Genomic DNA, 22,761 nt, shown 5'->3' on the forward strand with positions numbered 1-22,761 from the left:
TCAACCCAACAGGGAACCGCAACCGGTTCTTTGGCAGACCCGGAGACCGGACGGATTTAAAGGAACAGCAAAACTTTGCTGGTGACAACTTACATTTCTAATAATAATAATAAAGTCGGAAGGGGTCTTGGAGGTCATCTAGTCCAACCCCCTGCTCAGGCAGGAAACCCTATACCAGTGGTGGCGAACCTATGGCACGCATGCCAGAGGCGGCACTCAGAGCCCTCTCTGTGGGCACGCGCGCCATGCCCCGGAGATGGCAACTGTCCCTCTTCAACCAGCCGCCCACTAATTGGCCGAGGTCCCACGTGGCTGGATGCATCCCAGCACCCATGCGCTTGCTGGCCTCTGTGTACGGGGGCCGATGGTGTCAGGCAGCAGCCGCCCCGGCCCCTGCCTCACCTTGGCCTGTGACAATGGCACCCCCGCTCTGCCTCGCCTTGCCTCGCCTCTCCCCGCAGGACGAGCCTCCTGGGCCCACCACCCCACCTGCCAGAGACCCCCTGAATCTCCCCCAATCCTGCCCGGCCTCCACAGGCATCCCTCCCCATGAGCAACATCGAGATGACCATGCCTACCTTGGCCACACCCACCCAGTCTGCCATCACCACCACAGCCATGCCCACCCAGTGGGCCACGCCCACCCGGCACCTGGCGATAAATAAGTGGGTTTGGGGCACTCGGTCTCTAAAAGGTTTGCCATCACTGCCCTATACCATTTCGGACTGATGGCTGTCCAGTCTCTTCTTAAAAACTCCCAGTGTTGGAGCATTCACCGCTTCTGGAGGCAGGTGGTTCCACTGGCGAATTGTTCTGACTTTAATTGCTTTTTCTCAGTGTGCGCGAGCGCACACACTCATGCACACTCACCCACCTCCTCCTCCACTAGGCTGCCAGAGGGACGGAAGTCACCAGGTCTGGATCCAAACAGGCTCTAAAAGTGGGGCCTTCAGGGTCCCTTTGATCCCCAAAGCTCTTTGCTTTGTTGATGGACAGGACTGGCAGCTCCTGTTGCCTTGTTGATTGACAGGTCTGGTAGCTCTTGATGGGATTTGGGGAGGGGGGGGTCTCATGGGTTCCGGTCCAGGTTCTCTTGTCTTGTGTGTCATTTTTTTTCTTTGTGTCCTCAAGGACTCAGTTCCTTCTTATCCATCTCCTGAAGGGACTTGGGTTTGGCTAGTCTAGAGAAAAAAAGGACCAGGGGTGACATGATATCAGTATTCCAGTATTTGAGGGGCTGCCACAAGAAGGAGGGGGTCACGTTGTTCTCCAAAGCACCAGAGGGAAGGAGGAGAAACCATGGTTGGAAACTGGTCAAAGAGAGAAGTAACCTGGAATTAAAGAGAAGCTTCCTGACAGTGAGAATAATCAACCAGTGGAACAACGTCCCTCCAGAAGTTGTAGGTACTCCATCACTGGAGGTCTTCAAGAAGAGACTGGGCAGCCATTGGTCTGAAACGGCATAGGGTCTCCTGCTTGAGTAGGGGGTTGGACTAGAAGACCTCCAAAGGTCCCTTCCAACTCTGTTATTCTGTATTCTGACCTTTTAAACCAGATTCCTGATTTTTGTTTTTTTTTTTTTTATTTTTTATTTTTTTTTTTTTTTACAAAGCAAACTTTTTATTTGATGAAATGCACCATGAACCACAAAAGCTAATGCAACAATAAATGTGTGAGAAAGAGCTGTTATTTGACTTTAGTAAGTATGAGTGCTTAACATTTCTTTCTTTTTTTTTTTTTTTTATTAAAAGTTTTATAAATTTTACAAAAAAAACAAGAACAATACAGAACAAAAAACAACATATACAAAAGAGAAAAAAAATTAAACAATACATATAAAAAAAAAAACCCCACCCCACACCCCTCCCAAAAACCCTCCCTTCCCCCCCCCTGAGCTTCCCAGAGCAGAATATAGGCTTAAGAAATAATAAAAAAAAAAAAAAAAAAATTAAATTAAAAACTCTATATTTATATATATAAAAAAGATATCTATAATATATATAAAAATAAAACTTATGAAAAGGCTATATAATATTTTTGTATACCCAATCTAAATTGTATAAATTTTATCCATTTGTCCCAGATAGCAAAAAACTTCTCTTGCGTTTGTTGCTTTAAGAAAGCCGAAATCTTTGCCATTTCCGCCAAATAAGCTACTTTAAAAAACCATTCCTGCAATGTAGGCAAAGATTCCTTCTTCCAATATTGTCCAACTAACAGCCTCGCGGCTGTGATCAAGTTTAACATCAATACAACCTCCTTTGTATCACAATCTGTAACAATACCTAACAAAAATAATTGCGGAGTGAATTTTACCCTCCTTCTAAAAATTCTCTGGATATTCCACCATATTTTGATCCAAAATGCTTTTATCTCTCTACATGACCACCAAATATGATAATAGGAAGCCTCCTTATAACCACATCTCCAGCATTTAGGTTGCACGTCAGGGTACATATAAGACATTTTTTGTGGATCAAGGTGCCATCTATAAAACATTTTATAAAAATTCTCCCTTAAATTCTGTGCTTGAGTAAATTTGACATTTCTCACCCAAATAGTTTCCCAGGTGTCCAATGAAACTGGCTCACCAAAGTTCTGCGCCCATCTAATCATACAATCTTTAATTAGTTCCGTTTCTGAGTCCAATTCAACTAAAACCCCATAAATTCTCTTAATGTGGGTTTGTCTTTGATCCTTCAGTTGCTTAATAAGATTTTCATCTTCTCTAAGAAAACCCACCTTACAATCCATCTTCCATCTATCTAGTAGTTGCCTATATTGGAACCAAGAATAAGTAAAATTTTCTTGTGCTAATTCTTCCCGTGATTTTAATTGCCAGTTTTGTCCATCCCATTTAAGTAACTGTCTATAAGACACCATATCCATTTTAACCCCTCTTTTTATTCCTTCTATCGCATGCCAAGGTATAGCCCATAATGGTACTTTAAAATCACTTTTATAATATTTTCTCCAAATCCTAAGTAAAGAAATTCTTAAAATATGAGATTTAAAAGCCCAATCTATTTTTTTATTAAATATTAAATAGGCATGCCACCCATAAAGTAAATCCCATCCCTCTAGATAAAGTATCTCAGAATTTGTCAAATTTACCCAGTCACTAATTAATGTTAAAACCACCGCATCATAATATAATTTCAAATTTGGTACCTTGAGTCCACCCCTCTCACGGAAGTCTTGCATAATTTTGAACTTAACCCTTGGTTTTTTCCCTGCCCAAATAAATTTATTGAGACCCTTCTGCCACTCATTTAAATTAATCTCATTTTTCAAAATTGGTAACATTTGAAACAAAAAAAGAAACTTGGGTAGAATATTCATTTTTATCACTGCAATTCTTCCCATGAGGGATAATTGCAGCTTTTCCCAGTTCTTCAAGTCTTTCTGTACCCCGACCCACAACCTTTCATAATTGTTTTTAAATAATTTTGCATTAGAAACAGACAGCATCACCCCCAAATATTTTACCTTATTAACAATCTCAAAACCCGTCGAGTTAACCAAAATCTGCTTCTCCTGACTCGACATATTTTTAGGTAAAATTTTAGTCTTATTTACATTAATCTTAAAACCCGAGACCAAACCATAATGGTGAAAGATTCCTGATTTTTTTAATCCACTCTGCTTTCCTGCCTCAGTCACTGGGAGATGGCATTTCTGCTGGACAGCAAAGCTCACGGTGCTTGCCCCATTAGCAGATGCTGTGGCAAAGCATTTCCTTTTCTGCTATCGCTGTGTGCAGCCATCCAGCTGACCTTTCCCGGATGGTCAATAAATTGCTAGCTGAAGGTAGCACAAAGGGCTTCCCGCCCAGCTTGGCAGACCAAATTCTTTGTATTTCTCAACAGAGCCCAAGGCCTTGCCTACATCAAGTCAGCTTGCTCCTCTGCCTGGTTTGCTTTTCATACAGTCTTTGTTCCCAATTGGATTGATTAATTAATTTGTATACCTGCCCGTCTCCAATCAGTGGCTCTGGGTGGTAAACAGTTATTGTTGTTTTTATGGTTGCGTATTGGTTTTTTATTATTATTATTATTGAGATATATATGTGAATGAAATAAATAATAAAAAGGAGAGCCGTATATATATATATATATATATATATATATATATATATATATATATTAGTCAAATAGTAATGATCACCAAGAGAGTATCTATAAAAATAGAGTTTTAATCCACCGAGCTTTCGTCAAACACAATTGACATCGTCAGGGTTAAAAGGTAAGTGCCGGGGGAGAGTCTTATATACAGCTGTTTAGTGTCTGCTTCCGGCTCCTGGAGCGTGTCATAGGCCCCAGCTGATCGGGTTGGGTCTCCAGCCTACATCCCACATTACTAGTCTGCATTCTGTCATAAGTTGTTTCAGAGTTGGGAGTCCAGATCTTTTTGCCTTCCTTGCTCATAGCCTCCCCCCCACCACCATCCCACACACGACTTCCCTCTACGAGTGGGGGTGGGCAATTATCACTTTCAGTATCCTTACAAGCCTCACGGCTATTTTGGTCTTGTTTATCCGTCTCCCGGAATTGTGCCCTAGATTCATAACCCCCGCCCATATTGTTCCTCCTCCCCTCCTTCATGTGTATATTGTTCTTAATAGTATTAAAAACACGAATCCCGGGTATACACATAATGTGAAGTAAAATAAGGTGATCACCAGGATAAAATCATAAACATAAATGTTTAATCTACAAAACCAAGCTTTCGTTGGCCACACTACCGACTTCGTCACGGTATAAAATGCTGGATCTGGGAGTCTGTTTTTATGTGGCTGGCTGCCTCTGCGCTTTGACCCTGGATCGGGTCGATGTTGGTAGTGTGGCCGACGAAAGCTTGGTTTTGTAGATTAAACATTTGTGTTTATGACTTTATCCTGGTGATCACCTTATTTTACTTCACATTACATGTGTATATGTATGTATATGTATGTGTGTGTGTGTGTGTGTGTGTGTGTGTGAGAGAGAGAGAGAGAGAGAGAGAGAGAGAGAGAGAGAGAGAGAGAGAGAGAGAGAGAGAGAATTTACAGTGCTTACAGTAGTGACGTCTGCCTGCAAAAGATGCTCCTAGACTGGAATGAAACGCAGAACAGATTGCTTTATATTTGGTAGACTGGGTGCTTCACCCAACACATAGATATATATCCTCCCTGGTCTCTGCTGACAGGGGTGAGGGGGAGCCTGTGGCCTAAAGGTTAATACAGCTGCCTAACATGCAAGCTGCCCAGGTTCAAATCCCAGAGGGGTAAGACTAGCTGATGAGAGCTAAAGAGCTTGAAATAGCTATACTCGTCTCCCTTTAACTCGGATTACCGAGACTAAATTTTTTTATTAAAACTGAGCTTTCGTCAGTGCCTGCTGACATCGTCAAGAGTGTAAGCCAGGAATGGGAGGCACGTTCTTATGGTCTCTGTGAAGCCAACAATTTAGCTAATGAGCGCGTTACAGGTCTATTCGGCCCCCCGCCCTCCCGCCACAACTTCTGGAGGCAGGTTATTCCACTGATTAATTGTTCTAGCGGTCAGGAAATTCTTCCTTAGTTCCAGGTTGCTTCTCTCTTTGATCAGTTTCCATCCGTTGCTTCTTGTCCTGCCTTCAGGCGCTTTGGAGAATAGCTTGACTCCCTCTTCTTTGGGGCAGCCCCTGAGATACTGGAAGACAGCTGTCATGTCATCCCTCGTCCTCCTAGCCAAACCCAATTCCTGCAACTATTCTTCATATGTTTTAGCCTCCATCCCCCTGATCATCTTTGTTGACCAGGGGAGTTGCAGAGAAAAAAGCCATTGTACTAATCAAAGCATCCCTCGGTGGCGCCATTTTCATTTCTGCTACGTTTGGTCTCTTGCCTTCGGCCAGCGCAGGGGCCTCAGGTTGACTTGTCCTCCTCCAGCCCGCTTGCTCTGAGCCTGCCCTTTCTCTCTCCCTCTTCCTTGGCCCAGGTGGAAGGGCAGGTGGTGGCCTTGTTGGTGCAGAATCTCGAGCGGCTGGATGAAAGCGTCAAGGAAGAGGCGGACGGCGTTCACAATACGCTGGGTAAGTTGGGTGCCCATTGGAGGGGGAAGAGGTAAGGGGGTCAGATCTGCCCTCACCTTCCTAGACTTCTTCACGCTGGAGATGGCTGTTGAATTGATTGTAGACACACACACCCCGGCTCTCTGCTATCCACCCATCAGGGCTCACCATCCGTGTTCTGGAGGAGGATGGGCAGCACCTGGCTGCAGTAGAGTTTGTTGGCATCAGAAGGCATCTCTTTGTCTTATGGTCCATAAATGTTATCCATTTATATAAGCAGTGCAAAAGAACACAAGGAGAATATATCGGTAGGATAACCGAAAAGATGTTTTTGGTTATGGTATCGATACATTCTTGTTGTGTTCTTTTGCATTGTTTATGAATGGACAATATTTATGGACAATAAGGCAAAAAGGAAATTGAGATGGGTATGGAAAGAATAGAACAGGTATAGAATGGAATAGAACAGATATAGAATAGAATAGAACAGATTTAGAAGAGAATAGAATGGAATAGAATAGAGTAGAATAGGAATAGGAATAGAATAAATAGGAATAGGATTGAATAGAATTGAATAGAATAGAAAATATGGAATAGAATAGAATTACAGAATAGAATAGAGTAGAATAGAATAGAATATAGAATAGAAAATATGGAATAGAATAGAATTATAGAATAGAATAGAATAGATTTAGAATAGAATAGAATAGAATAGAATAGAATAGAATAGAACAGATTTAGAATAGAAAAGAATAACAACAGAATAAGAGCAGAACAGAGTAACAATAGAATAAGAATGGAATGGAATAGAATAGAATAGAATAGAAATAGTAGAATAGGAATAGGAATAGAATAAATATGAATAGGAATGAATAGAATAGAGTAGAATAGAATAGAATAGAATAGAATAGAATAGAAAATATGAAATAGAATAGAAAATATGGAACAGAATAGGATTACAGAATAGAATAGAACAGATATAGAACAGAATAGAAAATATGGAATAGAATAGAATAGAACAGAATAGAATAGAATAGGTTGGAAGGGACCTTGGAGGTCTTCTAGTCTAACCCCCTGCTTAGGCAGGAAACTCTCTACCATTTCAGACAAATGGTTGTCCACTCTCTTCTTAAAAACTTCCCATGTCAGTGAAGATTCTCAATCCTCCAGTAGAGTTGTCCGGAGGTCCAGTTGCCATGACTCAACTTCCAGACAAGAGTGTGGACAAGAGCTTTTAATATGGGGGGGGGGGGACCCCTCAGACCACCTCCAGCCACCTGGGCCTCTCAAGACCATGACCTACCCCTCATCAACCCTGGCCAAAGGACCACCCCCTCTTAGAGCAGCGGTTCTCAACCTTGGCGACTTTTAAGCACGTGGACTTCAACTCCCAGAATCTCCCAGCCAACTATGGCTCTTAAAAGTTGCCAAGGTTAAGAAGGATTGTCCTAGAGCAGGGGTCTTCAAACTTGGCCCTTTGATGACTGGTGGACTTCAGCTCCCAGAATTCCACAGCCAGGCACGTGTGCCTGGCTAAGGAATTCTGGGAGTTGAAGTCCACTAGTCATCAAAGGGCCACCTTGGAAGACCCCTGTCTTAAATCTAAGAAAGAAAATGGAGGCTGGCTGAGGAATTCTGGGAGTTGAAGTCCACAAGTCATCAAAGGGCCACCTTGGAAGACCCCTGTCTTAGAGAATGTTGAAGACTGCTGGGTTGGGAAGGCTGTTGAGATACATCAGTGGTTCTCAACCTGTGGGTCGGGACCCCATTTGGGGTCGAACGACCATTTCACGGGGGTCGCCAAACAACGCAGTCCGCCATTTTTTCCCCCTTTTCCTTAGCTGTGCTACTCCCTTTTATTCTATTGGCTTTTGAAAGCCAATAGAATAGACTCTCTTGAATAGAGTCTAATTCTATTGGCTTTCAAAAGCCAATAGGAATTGTCCAGGCTGTCTCTGCCCTGCTGAGCCCGCCAAAAGTCCCATTCTGCAAACGGTGCTGCACCAGTTGAGTAGTCCTCGACTTACGACCGGTTGAGTAGCCCTCGACTTACGACCGGTTGGGGGTCGCGGCATTAAAAAGGTTGAGAACCACTGAGATACGTTATGAAATCTCTGGGAATTCAGAACTGACCATGTCTTCTGCGTTCTCTCTTTCCCTCTGAATCCTTCTCTTCTCAAAGCTATCATTGAGAACATGGCGGAGTTTCGGCCAGAGATGTGTGTGGATGCTGCTCAGCAGGGCCTGATGCAGTGGCTCCTCAAGAGGGTGAAGGTGAGTGTCGGCCTGCTTCTCTCTGAGGGCTCAGGCAGGTGGGCAACTGTGCTGGCTTTCGGGCCTGGGGACTTGAATTCCCAGAATTCCTGAGCCAGCCGTGTTGAGGGTTGAGGGTTAGACTAGAAGACTTCCAGTGTCCCTTCCAAGCCCATTATTCTGTTTTCTACTATTGCTAGTATCAGCCTTGTATTGGTAGACAGGCTGAGCCTTGTGGTCAGTTTCTCCAACTCCTGACAAGTGAACTAAAGAAAAATTAGCCAGGATATCAAGGTGATGATTTAAGACAGTGGTCTTCAAACTGGAAAGCTGGCTGAGGAATTCTGGGAGTTGAATTATCCACAAGTCTTAAAGTTGCCAAGTTTGAAGAGCCCTGATTTAAGAGCTGATCAGCTGATGCGATGATGATGATGATGATGCTGGAAGCAAAGACCTACAAATAGAAAGACTGAGGCAAAGGCAAGCAAGGGTAGTACCAATAGTCATAGGCGCCTTGGGTGCAATCCCAAAACAACTGGAGCACCACTTGAACACCATTGGCATTGACAGATTCACCATTAGTCAATTGCAAAAGGCGGCCTTACTAGGAACTGCTTCCATCCTGCGACGATACCTGTAATACCATCAAACATCCACATCTGCCTATCCCAGGTCCTGGGTAAGGACTCGATAGGTAGACAAAATGCCAAATCCAGTCTGAACATCTGGCTGACTGTGCAATGATCCATAATAAAGTTAGAAGATACCTTGGAGGTCATCTAGTCCAACCCCCTGCTCAGGCAGGAAACCCTACACCATTTCAGACAAATGGCCCTCCAGACTCTTCTTAAAAACTTCCAGTGTTAGAACAGTCACTGCTTCTGGAGGCAGGTTGTTCCACTGGTTAATTGTCCTCACTGTCAGGAAGTTTCTCCTTAGTTCTAGGTTGCTTCTCTCCTTGATTAGTTTCCATCCGTTGCTTCTTATCCTGTCTTCAGGTGCTTTGGAGAATAGCTTGACTCCCTCTTGTTTGGGGCAGCCCCCGATATATTGGAACACTGCTATCATGTCCCCCCTCGTCCTTCTCTTCGTTAAACTGGACATACCCAATTCCAGCAGCCGTTCCTTATATGCTTTAGCCTCCAGTCCCCTAATCATCTTTGTTGCTTTTCTCTGCACTCTTTCTAAGTCTTTCTTGGCTGTTGTCTCTTTCAGAGCCTTTGTAAAAAATGGGAGTCTCTACTAGTGTGTGGTTTTTTTTCTTTCTTTTCCCTTTCCTGCTGTATTTACTGTTTTGTTGGATTCTGCCTGTAGCACGTGTATGTATATTGTTCCTAGTGATACGTGTGTAGCATTGTACAGTAGATATTGTAGATAAACCACCCTTTGGTACAAACCACTGTTGGCTGTGTCTGCTCCTGGGTTGTTGCAGGCTCTGACACAGGATGACTCATGGGAGCCTGAGGACTACAATTCCCATAACCTTGACCCCCCCCCCCAAGACCGGCCTCTGTTTGCCACGGGAAGAATGCTAAATGACCGGGAAGAATGCTAAATGACCTACGTCTCTGCTCTTCTCCCCCTTGCAGGCTAAGATGCCTTTTGATGCCAACAAGCTCTACTGCAGCGAGGTGCTGGCCATCCTCCTCCAGAACACAGACGGTGAGCCCTGAACCTGCCCTTCCCCAGGTCATGGGGGGGGGCTCTGTGCCCCCCAACCCCCCTCCCACCTCCTCTCCTTGCCCTGGGCTCTCTGCACAGTCCTGTGGATTTTAGGTGCTGAGATTGACATGGCAGGTAGCTGACTGTGCCCCCCCCTCCTCTCCTTTGCCCAGTGAGGGGGGGGAGTCAGATCTGACCTTTGACCTCTCCCCTCCTTCCTGCAGACAACCGGGAGATGCTGGGAGAGCTGGATGGGATTGATGTGCTGCTTCAGCAACTGTCGGTGAGCAATTTGTTGCCCTTTTGCTTGCCCTGGGAGGGCCCTGAGAGGAGAAGGAGGGTGGGCAACGCTTAACTGAGGGGAAAATGGAAGCTGAAGCCCAGCGGCCTTTGAGACCCTGGTGGGGAGGCTGCAGCCCACCTTGAGAGATCCTGAAAGAGCATTCACAGGTCCAGTCAATCCGAACAGAGCTGGGAGGGAGGTCTTCTAGTCCAACCCCCTGCTCAGGCAACAACTCCTATACCATCTCAGACCAATGTTTGTCCAATCTCTTCTTAAAAACCTCCAGTGATGGAGCACCCACAACTTCTGGAGACGGGTTGTTCCGCTGGTTAATTGTTCTAACTGTCAAACAGTTTCTCCTTAGTTCCAGGTTGCTTCTCTCCTTGATGAGTTTCCATCCGTTGCTTCTTCTCCTGCCCTCTGGTGCTTTGGAGAATAGCTTGACTCCCTCTTCTTTGGGACAGCCCCTCAAATACTAGAATGCTGCAATCGTGTCTCCCCTAGTCCTTCTTTTCTCTAGAACTAGCCACACCCAAATCCTGCAGCCGTTCTTCCTATGTTTTAGTCTCCAGGCCTTTAATCGTCTTAATTGCTCTTGTCTTCACTTTTTCCAAAGTCTCAACATCTTTTTTTCTAATGGGGTGACCCAAACTGGATGCAGGATTCCGGGTGTGGCCTTACTAAGGATTTACAAAGCAGAGCTAACACTTCAGGTGATTTTGATTCTATGCCTCTGTTGATGCCACCAAGGACTGTAAACAGACGCACAGGATCAAAATCAGGTGAACTATTGGTACCGCTCTATAAATCCTGAGTAAGACCACAAGGACGTAGTAAGTCCTTGACTTAAGATTGTTTGTTTAGCAACCTTTGAAGTCACAACAGCCCTGAAAAATGTGACTTGTGACCGGTTTTGACGTGATCAGAATTCGGATGCTTGACAAACCCCACCATGTATTGACGCTGGTTGCAGCGTTTCTGACGTTCTCAGTCGGCTTCTGAACAGCAAGGGTTTCTGTGATGGTTGATTTTAAGATGTTTTTTTTAAATGCTTTCGTGTTTTTTAAATATAGGCTCTTATTTTATTCAATAATAATATTAATAATAATAATAATAAAGTTGGAAGGGACCTTGGAGGTCATTTAGTCCAACCCCCTGCTCATGCAGGAAATCCTATACCATTTCCGACAAATGGCTGTCCATTCTCTTCTTTTTTTTTATTGAAAATTTTTAAAGTTTTACAATAAAATACTCCCCCCCTCCCACCCCCCATCACCCTCCCCCCTCCTTCCCAGAGCTGAATACAGGGTTAAAAACAAAAAAAAAAACCCATACAACTTAAATGAACATCAAACAATTATACATACATCCAGGAAACAAGATTTTAAATACATTAACTCCAATATATAAAAACAAAAATTCTAACCATTAGCCTTAAACATAAGTTATTCAAAAGCTAAATAATACTTTCTAATCTCATATTTATTCTGTATAAAATTCACCCATCTTTTCCACACCAAAATATATCTCTCTTGAGTTTGGTCTTTCAGATAAGCTGAAATTTTTGCCATTTCAGATAAATAAGAAACTTTAAGAAACCATTCTTCTAAAGTAGGCAAAGAATCCTTCTTCCAATATTCCAATGTCCAGTCTCTTCTTAAAAACTTCCAGTGTTGGAGCATTCACCGCTTCTGGAGGTGGGTTGTTCCACTGGTTAATTGTTCTCACTGTTAGGAAGTTTCTCCTTAGTTCCAGGTTGCTTCTCTCCTTGGTCAGTTTCCATCCGTTGCTTCTTCTCCTGCCTTCAGGGGCTTTGGAGAATAGCTTGACTTCCTCTTCTTTGGGGCAGCCCCTGAGATACTGGAAGGCTGCTATCATATCCCCCCTCGTCCTTCTCTTCATTAAACTGGACATACCCAATTCCAGCAGCCGTTCCTTATATGCTTTAGCCTCCAGTCAAAATGCAAAAACACAGAACTCAAAAAAAAAAAAACCCCGAAAGAGAAAAAAACCCACAAAACAATGAAAGCATTAAAAAAAAGTTCATTAAAAAAAACACCACCTATACGTATATCATCCCCTCTAGGTTTTTTTATCAAAGTTTTACTGAGTTTTATAGGGTTGGGGGCGGGATGGGAACTGGGGTTTGGGGTGGGACTCAGGGTTGGGAACATTGGGATACCCCCCATTGACATTTTCAAGCTTTAGCAAACAGACTGTTGTCCGAGTACAATGTTCAGTAACACTAATTACTATAATAGTAGATAACTATAATGAATATGAGAAACAACAATCATGAACAATATCAGTTAATCAATACTTATCATTCATCTTACTAGTATATATACACGATAACATTACATTCATTTCTCACTAGTTCGTTTTTCTAACCATTGGTCAAAATTACCCCATGTTTTGAAATAGACTGAATCTTCTTTCTCTTTATTCTCTAAAGTTAATCTATCCATTTCTGCACATTCTAAAATTTTCTTAACTAGGATCTCTTCAGTTAGTAAATTTTCATTTTTCCAGTATTGGGCAAATCCTATTCTCGCTGCTGTCAATATATGCAATATTAAATACTCCATCTCCTTCTCATACTTGGCTCCTACTATTCCTAACAAAAAGAATGCTGGTTTAAATTCTCTGTATTTTAGTCATCTTTTCCAACCATGTGTGAATCCTGAGCCAGAATTTTTTTGCTCTTCGTATATCATCCCCTCTAGTTTGAATGCTGATTAATATACCCCTTTTTGCAAAACCAGCCCTCCCAAAAAATTTTTAACCTACTGCATCTATTTGCAACTTGTTGACCTGCCTTCTATATGTTATATTAACGCTGTACGCCATGCAGGCTTGTTGAATACGAGACAGGCGGCAAATCCATTTCAAAATGAAAAAATAATATAAACTCTGTTAAGAGGAATCTAAATTCGCTTAACGGCCGTGTGATTCACAGGGAATCGGCCAACAAAGATCATCGTGTTGGGTGCGACTCCTTTAAGAATCGTCTGTCAACGTTGCAAATACTGTATATTCTTGCTTTGACAATATGCAGAACTGTCTGGTATTTTTGGGGTTAATGCAGAGCAGAAGAGGGTGGGGGTAAAGCCCGGGAAAGAAAGAGGAAGGAAACCTTGGACCTTCACACTAATTGGGGAATGTGATATACCACAGCTAATTTAGGGAGGGAACATGCTGATAATTTAACTGCTCAGAGGAAGAGAATTTAGATCAGTGTTTCTCAACCTTGACAATGTTAAGGCATGTGGACTTCAACTCCCAGAATTCCACAGCCAGCAATGCTGGCTGTGGAATTCTGGGAGTTGAAGTCCACATGCCTTAACATTGTCAAGGTTGAGAAACACTGATTTAGATCTTAGCATAAACCTTCTGTTATGCCTGTGCCGACATTTTGAAGCAATAAAAGACTTTTAGGGAAATCAGTGCCTGGAAGTTCTTTGAAGTGTTTCGTTAGCCGGAACCATAAGATCGTCATTGCGTCCCGGTTGAGGTCGTAAAGCGAGGACCACCTGCGCAGCATCCCCTTCTTTTGGAAGCTGCCCTTGTTTTGAAGACCTCTCCTGGCCCAGCCTTCCCCTTTCTGCTTCTCATCATCATGGCATGGCTTCGCTTTGATTTCGTGACGCGCCCTCTGTGCCAGGGCTTGTCTCCGGGTGCCCCCCTCGCCCCGGCCTTGCAGTTTGTGAGCTGAGGAACTCCTGGGAATGGGAGGATGGCAGCAATGTCAGCCCTTGAGTCTTCCCAGCTCAGGAGCGGAGCTGGCTGCCTCCTGTAGCTTGTCAAGCAAGATGGCCCCAAGAGCCATTGAGTGGAAAGACAACAAGGGGGCTGAAGCGTTCCCCCCCCCCCGGGTGGCACAGCAGGGCTGCCCTGCCAGCCAGTCGGAAGGAGGTCCGTGCGATACCAGCTGCCTGCCCAGATTCTGCCTGGAGTCCCAAAGATGCTTTTTCAAGGGGTAACTGGACTTCCTTGATTCCCCCTCCCTCCCCGTGAAGAGGTTTCGCTTCTCATCCAAGGAGCTTCTTCAGTTCTGGCTGAAGGGTGGGGAATAGAAGGATTTGCTACCTTCCTTAATATATAAATAGTCCTTCGCATAAATGCTGCCGTTCCCCAACCTGGTAGCAGGAATTGGGTAGGTCTAGTCTAGTGAAAAGAAGGACTAGCGGCGATATGATGGCTGTCTTCCAATATTTGAGGGGCTGCCCCAAAGAAGAGAGGGGGGGTCCACCTCTTCTCCAAAGCGCCTGAAGGCAGGACCAGAAGGAGCGGATGGAAACTAACCAAGGAGAGAAGCAACCTGATAGTGAGGACAATTAACCAGTGGAGCAGCTTGCCACCAGAAGTTGTGGGTGCTCCATCACTGCAGGCTTTAAAGGAGAGACTGGACATTGGTCTGGAAAGGTTGGTGAGCTCTGGCATAGACAGCTTGTGAATCTCCTGGGACTAGCGCTGATGATGTTACGTAGTGGGGTCATGAAAGGTCTGCAAGAAAACAGCCAAGCTCAGAAAGCACCAAGAGCCCCACAGTCTTCCTCCTCCTCCTCCTCCTCCTCTCCATAACCCCCCCTCCCTTCTAGCACTGATGATGATCCCTAGTTGGGTTATGAAACGTCTCCAAGAAAACCACCCAGCTCAGAGAGCACCAAAGACCCCACAGTCCTCCTCCTCCTCTCCCCCTTCCTCCTCCTCCCTACAAACTCCCCTCCCTTCCAGCACTGATGACGTTTCCTAGTTGGGTCATGAAACGTCTGCAAGAAACCAACCAAGCTCAGAGAGCCCCCAGGACCCCACAAGTTCTTCTCCCTCCCTCCCTCCCTCCCTCCCTCCCTCCCTCCCTTCCTTCCTTCCTTCCTTCCTTCCTTCCTTCCTTCCTTCCTTCCTTCCTATTCTCCTTCCCACTCCCTTCTAGCACTGATGATGATCCCTAGTTGGGTCATGAAACGTCTGCAAGAAACCAACCAAGCTCAGAGAGCACCAAGGACCTCTCAGTTCTCCTCCTCCTCCTCCTCTCCGTAACCCCCCCCCTCCCTTCTAGCACTGATGATGATCCCTAGTTGGGTTATGAAACGTCTCCAAGAAAACCGCCCAGCTCAGAGAGCCCCCAGGACCCCACAGTTCAACCCTGAGCTAAAGATATTTTCCTTTTATTGGGCTAAATGTGCCCCTGGGTCTTCCTGCCTTGCCCCCCCCCCGAAGTCAGGAGCCCCGTTCGGGTCCAGGGGCAGCCTCGGGGGGGGGGCTCCTGAGGGATCCCGGGGAGGCTGTCTGCTGACCCCTCTGCTGCTTTCTCTCGGCGCAGGTCTTCAAGCGGCACAACCCAGGTCCGGCAGAGGAGCAGGAGATGATGGAGAACCTCTTTGACTCGCTCTGCTCTTCGCTGATGCTAAGCTCCAACCGGGAGCGCTTCCTGAAGGGGGAGGGGCTGCAGCTGATGAACCTCATGCTCAGGTGAGGCAGGCCGGGCAGGCGGGGGCTCCCCTCACCCCAGGCACGGGCGGCAGCTGGGTCCCCGGGGCAGCCTCTCTCCAGAGGCTCTGGGAGGTTTCCAGAAAGAGATCGGACACCCGTTTGGCTGGAAGGGTGCAGGGTCTCCTGCTGGAGCAGGGGGCTGGACTAGATGACCTCCAAGGTCCCTTCCAGCTCTGTTATTCTGTATTCTATTCTTCCTCCTCTCATTCTCTCCCTCCCCTCCCTCTCTGACTCTTATCTTCCCTGTCCTCCCTCTCCTCTTTCTCCTGGGCCAGCCTTACTAAATGTCTGCAAGGAAACTAGCCAGCTCAGAGAGCACCCAGGACCCCACAGTCCTCCTCCTCCTCCTTCTCCTCCTCCCTTCTAGCACTGATGATGTTACCCAGTTGGGTCATGAAATGTCTGCAAGAAAACCACCAAGCTCAGAGAGCACCAAGGATGCTATAGTCTTCCTCCTCCTCCTCCTCCCTTCTAGCACTGATGATGTTCCCTAGTTGGGTCATGAAATGTCTGCAAGAAAACCACCCAGCTCAGAGAGCACCCAGGACCCCACAGTCCTCCTCCTCCTCCTCCTCCTCCTCCTCCTCCTCCTCCTCCTCCTCCTCCTCCCTTCTAGCACTGATGATGTTACCTAGTTGGGCCATGAAACGTCTGTAAGAAAACAGCCAAGCTCAGAGAGCACCCAGGACTCACATTTGCCCCCCTTCCTCCGCCTCCTCCTTCCCTTCCCCCCCCCCTGGTCATTTTGTGAGTGTCCCCTGCCTGGGTCCTTGATCGCTCAGCCGTTGTCTCCTGGGGCCACTTCCGGTTCCTGTCATCCCCTCCCCCTTTATTCCCCCACTCACCCCCTCCCCAGGCTTTACGGCAGGAAATTTTACCACCTGCCTTGTCGCATTTCGTTAAGCGAATCCTTAGAGCGGTTAAGCCAGAGGCCGGGCCGTTAAGCGAATCCAGCTTCCTCCATTGACTCTGCTCGTCAACCGGAACGCCGCAACCCTCATTAAGTCCATGCCAGTTGCCGAGCATCTGAACGTCAATCTCGGGACCGCGCTGAGGCTGCAACCGGCCCTTAAGTGTGAAAAGTGGCCATAAGTCACTTTTTTTTCCCAAGGCCGTTGTAAACAAAGCGCTGAAAATCGAGGAGTACCTGTACAGGGTTTCCTGCTTCAGCAGGGGGTTGGACTAGATGACCTCTGAGGTCCCTCCCTCTTCTCTGCCCCCCCCTGCAAGTCAGCTTTAATTAGACTCTGTTCTTCTGTTCTTCCTGTGAAAGCTTTTGCAGAGGCTGCGGCTGGCCACACAGAAATCCACTGGTTCAGTAAGTTCAGTACGGCTGGCCCGTCCGGCAGCGCCTGGGCAGCCATCAGAGGCCTCTGCACAGGTCAAAGGAAGCCAGGCTAATGGCTGCACGGCAGGGATCCCCCTCCCCAGCTTCTCTCTCTCTCTCTCTCTCTCTCTCTCTCTCTCTCTCTCTCTCTCGCCTCTCTCTCATCTCTCGGTCTCTCTCTCCTCTCTCTCTCTCTCTCTCTCTCTCTCTCCCCCCCCCCCAACCAGCCCAATCCGTCCTGTTAGTTGGGAAACAGCCTGAAGTTAAAAACTCAGCTGGCACCTTCTCTTCTGCAGGGAAAGGCTTTCCACGTCACCCGCCAAGACATGGAGACTGCCTTTTTCTCTTAGGAGAGGAAGAGGAAGGAAGAGAAGGAGGAGAACAAGGGGGGGAGGATGAACTGTGGGGTCCCTGGTGCTCTCTGAGCTTAAGTGTTTTCTTGCAGATGTTTCATGGCCCAACTAGGGAATATCATCAATGCTAGAAGGGAGGAGGAGGGGGAAGAGGAGGAGGAGGAGGAGGAGGAGGAGGAGGAGGAGGAGGAGGAGGAGGAGGAGGAGGAGAAGTGTGGGGTCCCTGGTGCTCTCTGAGCTGGGTGGATTCCTTGCAGACGCTTCATGACCCAACTAGGGAACAGTGCTAGAAGGAGGAGGAGGAGGACTGTGGGGTCCTGGGTCCTCTCTGAGCTGGGTGGTTTTCTTGCAGACATTTCATGACCCAACTAGGGAGCATCATCAGTGCTAGAAGGGGGGAGGAGGAGGAGGGGGGAGAGAGGGAGGGAGGGAGGGAGGCAGGCAGGCAGGAAGGAAGGGAGGGAGGGAGGGAGGGAGGGAGGAAGGAAAGACAGACTGTGGGGTCCTTGGTGCTCTCTGAGCTGGGTGGTTTCCTTGCAGACCTTTCATGACCCATCTAGGGAACATCCTCAGTGCTAGACGGGAGTGGAGTTTGTAGGGAGGAGGAGGAGGAGGAAATTTTGGGCCCAGTTGTTGTAACACGAGGACCCCTTGTACCATTTCCGACCAATGGCTCTCCAGTCTCGTCTTGAAAACCCTCCCGGATTGGCGCACTTACAACTGTTGGGAGTGAAGCCGTTCCACTGATTAACCGCTCGGAGACTCCAAATTGGGGCATCAATGCAGAAATTTCTTTTCATGAGCCGCTTGGCGGGATGTTCACCTAGCAGAATAGGATCCCAGGCCCTGTTTTGCAAAGCAGGCCCCTTTGGCAAGTGTCGCTCAAGGCAGAGAGCTTGGATTAGGGCAGGGGTGGGCAGTTGTGACCCCCCTTAGGACCTGTGGACTTCGACTCAGGCTGGCTCAGGAATTCTGGGAGTCAAAGTCCACAGCTCCTCATAAAGCCCCGTGATTAAGATGAACTGCCTGCCCTCGGATAGTACAAATATTTCAAATTAAAAAAAACAACCTTGGACAGATCGGTCAAACCATCCATCGATCTCTAAAAGCCCGAATTTAAATTGCCATGAATATTCCAGGGATCAGCTCCTTGCAGCTGCCGGAGCACTGATCAATATGCAATTGCTTCTTCCAAAGAAACAGAGACCTTAATTGCAACAGGAGCGGTGGGTGCCCCCTGGCTGGAGATTTTCAAGAAAATATTCGTTGTGGAAGGGAGGATGACTCCTGCCTTGGACAGGGGGTGGATTAGAAGAATGGAATGGAATGGAATGGAATAGGATAAGAAATAGAATAAGAAATAGAATAGAATTAGAATAAGAATAAATATAAAATACAAAGAATGGAATGGAGTGGAATGGAATGGAATGGAATAGAAATATAGAATAGAATAGAATAGAATAGAATAGAACAGAACAGAACAAAATAGAATAGAATAAGAAATAGAATAAGAAATAGAATAAGAAATAGAATAAAAATAGAATATAATTAGAATAAGAATAAATATAAAATACAAAGAATGAAATGGAGTGGAATGGAATGGAATAGAATAGAATAGAATAGAATAGAATAGAATAGAATAGAATAGAATAGAATAGAATAGAATAGAATAGAAATATAGAATAGAATAGAAATATAGAATAGAATAGAAATATGGAATGGAATGGAATAGAATAGAATAGAATAGAATAGAATAGAATAGAATAGAATAGAATAGAATAGAAATATAGAATAGTATAGCATAGAATAGAAAAGAATAGAATAGAATTAAGAAAAGAATAGAAATTGTTGTTAGTATTTGAGTTAAAGTATTTTAGGGATTTGGTTATTGGTATAGTTGGTTAAGCTTAGTTAGAATTTGTTTGCTTATTTTTTAACCCTATAATCAGCTCTGGGAAGTGAGGGGGGAGGGTTGGGGTGGGGGGGAGGGAGGGAGGGCTATTGTATTGTAATAATAAATTTGTATAAAACTTTTCAATAAAAAAAGAATAGAATAGAAATATAGAATTAAGAATAGAATAGTAGAAATATAGAATAGAAATATAATAGAATAGAAATATAGAATAGAATAGAATAGAATAGAAATATAGAATAGAATAGAATAGAAATATAGAATAGCATACAATACAATAGAATACAATAGAATAATAACTTTATTGTCACTTTGAATGTACACTAATCAGCATACATTAAAATGAAAATTTGTTACCCTCAGCTCTCAAAGGGTCACACCTACAATATACACTACATAAATATGACATACGTACGTACGTACGTACAGAATTATGCATATACCCACAATTCTGTATTTTTTCAAGGTCCCTTCCGGCTATAGGATCCAACTTTGTTTAGCCTTTTAACTTGTTTCATTTTCAAGATGGGGCAAGCAGGCTTGGAAACAGAAGAAGAGAGTTGGAAGGGACCTCAGAGGTCTTCTAGTCCAACCCCCCCCTCTCTCTGTGTGTGTGTGTGTGTGTGTGTGTGTGTGTGCGTGTTTGTGTGTGTGTGTGTTGGGAGAGGAGCAGAGTAAATCCCGGTTCCTCGCTTCCAACAGGCTGCCCTTCGGAGCTCTGAAAAGTTAAACTGGCTAAACGTACTTGGGATAGAGAAGCCATCCGACAAAAATGTAACAAGAAAAGTCGAGTGAAAGATAAAATGGAAGCAGGCAGTCTTCAACATACGGCCACAGCTGAGCCCCAGATTTATGTTAAGTGACAAATTTCTTCAGGGAGCTCTGCCCCCTTTGACGACTTTCCTTGCCCCCTTTGTTGCATCGGTTAAGTTAGCAACACGGTCGTTAAATGAACCTGCCTCCTCCCCCATCGAGTTTGATGTCAGAAGGTCGCAAAAAAGGGGGAATCACATGACCCCCTGGGGACGCTGCGACCATCATAAATCTGAGTCGGTTACCAAGCGTCTGAATTTTGATCACGTGGCCCTGGGGAACGCTGCGACGGCCGTAAGTGTGAAAAACGCTCCAAAGTCGCTTTTTTCAGGGCCCCTGCAACTCCGAACGGTCACTAAACAAACAGTTGTAAGTCGGGGACTGTCTGTAAAGCTCCAGGGAGAGAGATTTATATTTTTCTCTCTCTTTTGAGACATTCATTAGCCCCTCCGGCTAGGAAGGAAAAGCAGGGCCGTCCTTGTGAAGGAGCGTAAACAGGTTCTGGAGGCAAAACTCCATTTTTCTCTGGCAGGAAACACACAGCCACATAAGTGGGGGAATTGAAATGGGGGGGGGGAGTTTAAGGGGTTGGGCAGGGGCGTTTGGGAGGCTGACCTTTCCCGTCCATCTCCAGCACAGAAAGCAGGCCAGCCGGAGGGCTGAGAAAGGCCGAGTCCACCGAGAGGTTCTGTGGACAGCTGGACTTGAACCCAGAGCAACTCTGACCCGCCTTCATGAGTTGTTGGCTGGTTTGCCTGCTTGCTTGCTTGCTTACTCATTTTTGCAATATTTGTAGGCTTCTCCACCTCTCACACGCAAACACAAAATCCTGCAGAAAAGATTATTTGTTCTCCAAACAAGCCAAGAGAAGAAGTGCATAGATTCAGTTGAGGAAAAAGCAGGAAATAGCTCTGAAGAGACATAATTATAACCAGGTCCCTTAAAAGGATCCCTCTCTGGGGGGCTAGAAAAAGTAAATGCTTACCATACATTAAACAAACTAAATCACAGTAGACTAAATGGAATTGAATGGAATGGAATAGAATAGAATAGTGTAGAGTAGAGTAGAATAGAGTAGAGTAGAGTAGAATAGGAATAGGAATAGAATAGAGTAGAGTAGGAATAGAATAAGAGTAAAATTAGAATAGAGTAGGAATAGAATAAGAGTAAAATAGAATAGAATAGAATAGAATAGAATAGAATAGAATAGAATAGAATAGAAAATATGGAATGGAATAGAATAGAATAGAAAATATAGAATAGAATAGAAAAGAAAAGAAAATATGGAATGGAATGGAATGGAATAGAGCTGGAAGGGACCGTCATAAATATGAAACATTCCTTTTTCTTTTCCTCTTCCTCCCCCTCCTCCCCTCTCCTCCTCCCCCCCCCACCTCTGCAAACTCCTCTCCCTTCTAACTTTGATGACTTTACCTAGTTGGGCCATGAAACATCTGCAAGAAAACCACCCAGCTCAGGGAGCACCAGGGACCCCCACAGCCTTCATCCTCCTCCCCCTTCCCCCTCCTTCCTCTTCCTCCTCCTCCCTTCTATCACTGATGACGTTCCCTAGTTGGGTCATGAAACGTCTGCAAGAAAACCAGCCAGCTCAGAGAGCACCTGGGATCCCCACAGCCTTCCTCCTTTTCCCCCATCCCCCTCCTTCCTCCTCCTTCCTCCTCCTCCTCCTCCCTCCTAGCACTGATGACGTTCCCTAGTTGGGTCATGGAACGTCTGCATGAAAGCCACCCAGCTCAGAGAGCACCCAGGACCCCCACGGTCTTCATCCTGCCCCTCCCCGGCCAAGCCCAGGCTCATTGACCCGCCTCTCCTCTCCTCCGCAGAGAGAAGAAGATCTCCAGGAGCAGCGCCCTGAAGGTCCTGGACCACGCCATGATCGGGCCGGAGGGGGCCGACAACTGCCACAAGTTCGTGGACATCCTGGGCCTTCGTACCATCTTCCCGCTCTTCATGAAGTCCCCCAAAAAGGCCAAGAAGGTGGGCACCTCCGAAAAGGAGCACGAAGGTAGGAATTCCTCCCCTTCCGCTCTTCCCGGGGCAGGTGCCCTCAAAAGGGGGGCCTGATCCTGCCACGCCCGGTCAGTTTCTCCTCCCGTGGGCAGAGCCAGCCGGGAAAGAAAGCCGGGAGGCAGCTGGGCTGCTCCTCCTTGTCGTTCTAACTCCCTCCCTGCTCACTGGGTGTCTAATTAGCTCCGGCATCTGTGCCCCTCTGCGCCCGAGGTTTGAAGCTGTCTCTTTGATGCCAGCTCTTTGGAAAAAAGCCATCCACCCACCTCCGAATGTCACCTCCAAAGCCTCGCATTTGTGCCTCCCGGCACTGAAGTGTGACATGAACATCAGGCAGCGCAGACACAAATTGCTGGTGGCTCCGTGTGGCATTCTCGCTTTGCTTCCGCTGAGTCCCCAGAGGTGGGTGGGGTGGGTTGGGGTGGGGGAACATCCAGGTTTCCCTTCGTCAGCCTGAACAGCTGGTGGTTTCAACCCGGGTCGGTCACGAGGAATAGCGAGGCTGGGACGAAAGACGGAATAGGGACACCTCCCTGGACAGTTGTTTCCAGAAACAGGCCAAAAGGTGTGTGATTTGTTGCACTGGGGACGAAGTGGGACGCAAA

At 46.0% G+C, this 22,761-nt stretch overlaps 1 protein-coding gene across 1 annotated transcript in view; it reads left to right on the plus strand.

Annotated features, from left to right (window-relative positions):
* Window positions 1-22,228, plus strand: part of LOC120316921 (beta-catenin-like protein 1) — a 58,342-nt gene extending 36,114 nt beyond the window's left edge. The window contains exons 6-11 of the mRNA XM_039363086.1: window positions 5,960-6,053; window positions 8,215-8,306; window positions 9,875-9,947; window positions 10,172-10,230; window positions 15,554-15,702; window positions 21,973-22,228. Of these exons, the coding sequence (XP_039219020.1) occupies window positions 5,960-6,053; window positions 8,215-8,306; window positions 9,875-9,947; window positions 10,172-10,230; window positions 15,554-15,702; window positions 21,973-22,213 (708 nt within the window). The 3' untranslated portion in view covers window positions 22,214-22,228. The remainder of the gene's footprint in view (window positions 1-5,959; window positions 6,054-8,214; window positions 8,307-9,874; window positions 9,948-10,171; window positions 10,231-15,553; window positions 15,703-21,972) is intronic.
* The last annotated feature ends 533 nt before the right edge of the window (window positions 22,229-22,761 follow it).

The sequence above is a fragment of the Crotalus tigris genome, unplaced genomic scaffold, assembly GCF_016545835.1.
Source record: "Crotalus tigris isolate CLP2741 ecotype Arizona unplaced genomic scaffold, ASM1654583v1 scf7180000019505.314820, whole genome shotgun sequence".
Classification (NCBI taxonomy): Eukaryota; Metazoa; Chordata; class Lepidosauria; order Squamata; family Viperidae; genus Crotalus; species Crotalus tigris.